Source organism: Oryzias melastigma, linkage group LG3 (genome assembly GCF_002922805.2).
Source record: "Oryzias melastigma strain HK-1 linkage group LG3, ASM292280v2, whole genome shotgun sequence".
NCBI classification, from domain to species: domain Eukaryota; kingdom Metazoa; phylum Chordata; class Actinopteri; order Beloniformes; family Adrianichthyidae; genus Oryzias; species Oryzias melastigma.
In genome coordinates this window covers 8,910,669-8,916,568 of record NC_050514.1, presented here as the reverse complement: position 1 = coordinate 8,916,568, position 5,900 = coordinate 8,910,669, and the positions used below count along the sequence as shown (strand labels likewise).

The 5,900-nt window shown below is 37.9% G+C and overlaps 1 protein-coding gene across 4 annotated transcripts in view; it reads right to left on the bottom strand.

The window, feature by feature from the left end:
- The window catches only part of LOC112141874 (extended synaptotagmin-2), a 90,990-nt gene that overhangs the window by 50,615 nt on the left and 34,475 nt on the right, over positions 1 to 5,900 (bottom strand). For all 4 annotated transcript variants that reach the window (XM_024265063.2, XM_024265064.2, XM_024265065.2 and 1 more), the window contains exon 7: positions 5,029 to 5,118. In XM_024265063.2, coding sequence (XP_024120831.1) covers positions 5,029 to 5,118 — 90 coding nt within the window. The remainder of the gene's footprint in view (positions 1 to 5,028; positions 5,119 to 5,900) is intronic.

Sequence of the window (5,900 nt, the reverse complement as noted above, 5' to 3'; positions counted from 1 at the left end):
TGTCAATATTCAAACTGCTTTGCATTCTGTCAGACGGGCGGGGCCTTCCACCCCTATATATGCTAAATCCCGCCTCCACCTCCTTTCGACCAATAAAAACATATTAAAGACTCAACCAAGCAAAGGAGTTGTTTGTTGTCGGAGGTTTCAGAAGAGAATGCTATCTGCTAAAGAGTTAGCTTCTATCTGGATGACTTACACTACAACTGCTGTGTGACAGCTCAAAGAGATTTTGGAGCACAACTTTAGGGCTGCTGTGAACTTTAAGACAGCGGTCCCCAACCCTCGGGCCGCTGATCGGTACCGGTATCGGTCCGTGGCTCACTTGGTACCAGGTCACAGACAGAAAAAAACGTGCGGTCGGGTGCGCTAGTTCAATGATTTAAACAAGTCTAAAGGTTTAAACTTAGCCTTTGTGGTTAAATTCCCCTTTCACTGCAAAGTAGATGCTAATCAACCGCTAACTTTAGCCGAGTCTGAACTGTGTAAAGGTTACATGAAGCAAAATAAAACGACACAACCATCGTAAAACGGGTATTTTCTGAATATAATAATAAACGTGAATCCACCGTGTCTTCATCTTTATTATCTGTGTTTGTGAAACATTGGACTGAAGACTGTCGCCACATTTCATTACACAGAGCGGCTCCTGCTGCGTGAGAGCTGATGTCTCCAGAAATCCGTTTTTGTCGAGGAAGACTCGGTTTTGTCTGTGAACAGCAGATTTTTTTTCTGTGAAGTCGAAGGTCCCGCTTCGGCTCCTCTGAAGAAATGCATGTAAAATGCATAGTCATTTGAATTATGACATCAAAAACCCATGACAATATAGAATGCAATTGATTTTGTTTCTATTCAATATTTTATTTTCAAAATTATAATATTGAATTGTAAATAGCAAAATGAGTTGTCATTTCAAAAGCCTAATCTGAATATTGAATTGTCAATTAAAAAATGCATTTCAAAATGAAATGTCAAACTGCATATTGAATTGAAAATTACAAAATGAATGATCATTTTGCAAGCCAGATTGAATATTGAATTGCAAATTGCAAAATGCATTCTCAAATTACATGATGAATTTGCAAATTGAATTGTCTATTGAAAAATGCATAAAACTTTGAATTATGAGCTAAAAAAACTTCCACAGTCTAAGGCACACCTGTGCACTAATCATGATGTCAGATCAGCATCTTGATGTGGCACACCTGTGAGGTGGAATGGATTATCTCAGCAAAGCAGAAGTGCTCACTATCACACATTTAGATAGATCTGTATACAATGTTTGAGAGAAATGGTCATATTGTGTATCTGGAATGAGTTCGAGATCTTTAAGTCCATCTCACGAAAAATGGGAGCAAAAACAAAAGTGTTGCGTTTATATTTTTGTTGAGTGCATGTACTTTGAGAGCAATGTTCCTCTATAGTTCTGTATTTTTAGAGCAACATATTAACAGCAGAGCTACAGAAGAACAGTGTTCAGGTCTGGGCTCCTGCAACTGCTGGAAAGCGTCATCACACAAGGAGGAAAACGTTCCCAAACACATGTTATGATGGCACGCAGTTCAGCTTACACCGTCTGCTGACTATAAAAGGCGTGTGAAAAAAGGGGGCTGGCGGGGTGTCCAATCCCAGTCCTTCAAGGCTGGTTTCCTGCATGTTTTCAGGCAGCCCTGCCCCATTTCCTGCTGTCTTTGTGAACCAGTTGTGCAAAGAGCATTGACAAGAACAAAATCAGACAGGAACAGCACACATTTTATCTAACTGAAACTAAATAAAATGCTTTGCTACGGTTCCTGCAAAGACATTCAGTGGAAGCAGTAAAATCTGTTTGTTAAAGGTTTCAAATGAACAGTTTTTACAGCAGAAATAAAACATCTCCAAATAAAAAGCAAACGTGATAGTTCTTTAGGTGACTACCTTTTTTTTTAGGTTTTATTTAAGGATTGACCAAAATAAGTCATAAAATCTTTTCATTTGTTTGGCAATTTACATTTTTATGAATGTTATTTCAGAGAAAGTTCAAGCACTGCTAGCCTGTATGTACAGAGACATTTGATCACAATTTTATATTAAAACTTCCAACGTTGAACAGCAAAAATATTGGAAATGAAAGTACTAAGCAGTTTTCATCTTTAAAATGTCTTTAAAGTATAATCCTATAATGACAGGGAATTTCCTTAGAGGCTCTAAGCGTCTACATTTGTATATTTTCATGCATCAAATTGCAGCAGCCTTTGAATTTTTTCCAAAACGCAGAAGATTGTTGGTGAAAAAACAGCGGTTTTCTGCTGATGCCAGTGACACCTGACAGGCAGCGCTGCATCAGCAGGTTTCTCAGTTAAAAAGTGACAGAGAGGTGGAACTTCACCAGCCTCTGTCTGTCTTGTGATGCTGATTTCTGAATGTGACCACATTCTGAAGACTGAACAAAGCAGCAAAACAGAGATCAAGCTCTTCTTACGACTACTAATCATTAAAAACTTTTTTGTTTTTATCTTTTGTAAAATTGTGAGGCTCACATGTAAATATATTTCTTTAATATAAGAATTTTGTCAATTTTTCAACAGCTATGACGTTAAATGATTTAGAATGAAATATCGTTTAGTCTGAATGAAATATCATTTCTTGATCTAGTTTAGATCAAGAAATGGTCAGATTGGGTCTTTAAGTCAAAGTTACCTGATTTTTGTTGATTTATTTACTTTGATCGTTGGTTTTTGAAGCTCTAGTGTACAGAAAGTTTAGATATATGTCTTTTTTATTATGATTATGCTGTTTTTAAGCAAAATTTTAAAAAAGCAGTGTTTTTTTCTATGACAGTTTCTAGAGGTGTAGGGAAAAATAAATTTGGTTTGGTAATACTTGTGCTGATTTAAAATGCTGACAGGACGATATTTAATTAATTATTTATGAGCATCCTTCAGCATCTTATTTTTGTTTTCCACCGAAACCTCCACCTCTAGTTGGCAGCACACTAAGCCTCTATAAGCAGCTTTAAAACGCAACCGAGACAACAACAAGGTCTTCCGAGAACCAGCTCGTGTGAAAAGTTAAGACAGCCTCACTGTTTCTGTTGTTATGAGACATGTGCTACTTAGTTTTACTACAATGAAAGATGTATTAATATTCGGCTTTTTTCTAAGTCATACCCTTAAAAAAAAGGGGGAAATTGTTCTGGTACAGTCTTAGAATATACGTGATACATATCATATCGAGAGACATGTATGGGGATATGCATGGTATCGCTGGACTCTTGCCAGTTTCTGAAGAGCAGCAGGAGATCATTAAAAATTGGTGCCAAGTTGTGGGCGGAACCGTTGGGGCAGAGCAACCCCACTCCCCCTTCCCGTCACCTGCTAGCTTACAGCCCCTGACAACCCTAAATCAACACTCCTGGTGCAACAACAACGGTGAGCAATATTGGAGCTTTCCAGCAGTACAGTGTTTGAGTCAGAAGCCAGCTCAGATAAGAAAAACAAAAGAAAAGAAACAAAAACAAAGAAAAACGTTTGTGGATCTATTTGTCTGCAAGCGGGCGTATCAGAATGGAGCAGAGCAGAAATCTTGTGACCTGCAGATTGTAGCGCCTACATCACAGTTACAAGCTTTCTCCAATGGGGTTTTTTCATCAGCTCCTGTTTCGCCACATTTTGAATAAATAAATAATCCTTAATGCAATTATGAGTTTGATTTTCTTTTCATAGGCCCTCCATCATCAGAAAAATATCAAAATATGTTAAAAACACAAAAATTATGAGTTTTTTTTAAATGGAAGTGAGCCTTTAAATACATGCTTATTTTGCAACAGTTAAGTTTTTCAAAAAGCTAATTAAATAAAAATGTTTTCATGAAAAACCTTTTCTTTGGTGATTCTTCCTCTTCTCCCATCTTTCCTCAGTTGTTCCTCATTAGTGCCAGATCTGCTATCTTCATTTCTAATCTGAAACAGAAGACCTCTGCCTTCTTCTGATTAAATTTACATGTTTACCAGAGAAGAGATAACTCTGCGTCTGAAGTGTTACGCTGTGATTATTTTCCTCTGGGAGTCTACAGTATCAAAGGCTGGATGTGGAGGACGAACTTCCTGGAGTTCAGGAAGGAAGCTGGGATTTGGGAATGTACTGATAATGGAGAAGTGGAGCTCAGCAACATTCAATAAGATGCAGTAAGGAATGATAAAGTGTAGTAAGAGATGTACAGCTCAACTATGGGCCAGAGGGGACTGATTTTGATTCAAAATTCTCCAAGTTTTTGGCTTCAACTGAATTTGATGCATGTTTGGGCCACTATCTGACTCTGAAATACAAGCGCTGACTCACTGCACTCTGACCAACCAACCAGGACAGAACTAGCTTATCTGGTAACTACATGTGAAGTTTTGATGCAGAAAACAGTTTGGCTAGACTCAAATCCATAAACAAACATTTCTTCAACTACTGAATACGTTTCAGAGATCAAATGTCTAAAAAATAATCTTTATCATTATTAATCTTTGATGCTCAAGCACAAAGATTTTATTTACTAGGCTGTACTTTAAATATGTAAATATTTATCTCAAATGTAATGTTAATCCTTGTTTTGGATTCTTTTCCATTTTAGTGAATAGTTTAATATGAAAAATGTTGATTAAAAATGGAGTAAATAAAAACTGCATATGTTATGAAAGGACACTGAAGTGTTATTTATTGCTTACTTAATGGTGTATACTTGTATAGGGCTTTCTACCCTCCTTCAAGGGCCCAAAGCGCTTCACAGTCACAGACCCATTCACCCATTCACACACACATTCACACACCGGTGGTGGCTCCGCTGCTGAACACTGGCGCCAACCTTCCACCAGAGGCAATCTGGGGTTCAGTGTCTTGCCCAAGGACACTTCGACACAAGGCGGGAGTTGAACCGCTCGCTTCCGATCCGAGTTGACCGTCCATACCGCTGCACCACGGCCACCCCTTGCTAAAGCTATTTATGTATTTAATAACAACATATATAGTTTTAATATTCTGGATCGACTTTAAAGGAACTTACAGGTTTTTGGAGGAAAAAGACGGACAGAGCTCCAATCAGAGGCATGTCGCCCAGCAACGGCTCCATCACCACCCGCAACGTTCCATAAAGCTGCAGAGAAGAACACAACACCATCACACTTCCTGTCATATGAAGACCTCCTGACTTCAACAGTTTCTGATGACCTGCAGGTCCCAGGAGAACGTGTGATCATCAACATGGTGCTTTTTTAAAGACTAATCAGTTAATTCACTCAACCCTTTGAAACCAAACCTAGAGCCTAAAACTCAGTTTTTATCTACTTTTGAATTTACCTCTGTATTTTCAATTTGAAAGACTACCATCTTGCCTATTTGGTATCATTTTAATCAGCACAACCTCACCTATGTGACACTTCCTTTATCGTGTCATTTTTATATGTTGTATTCACACAGTAGACATAAAATCATGCAGAAACAGAAAATTCCATCAGGAAAAATGTTATTCATTTTGCTGTGGAAACCTCAAAAATGTTTAACAAACCACTTTTAGATAGAATGAAAGTTTTAGGTGTAATCTCCTAAAAACAACAAGAACAAATGATGTCAACAAACTAATCAACATGTTTTTGAAGGAAAATAGAAAAAAATTCCAGGTAAAATTCTTTGGGCCACATATATGAACAGTTTGTGTTGGTAGGGGAACATCACAGACCTCACAGCTCCATGATGAGACCTTTCTCGGACTGTTATACATACAGAAGCTGTACTTCAGTCTGCCGTGTGGCCTCAGCTACCAGGGAGCCCAAAAACAAACGAATTTCTGTCCTAAGAGAACTGCTGTCCATTTGACATTTTTCCTGGAATTCTGTTTTTTGCAGCTTTTTTTCATACATTTTTCTTATTTTGTTTGTG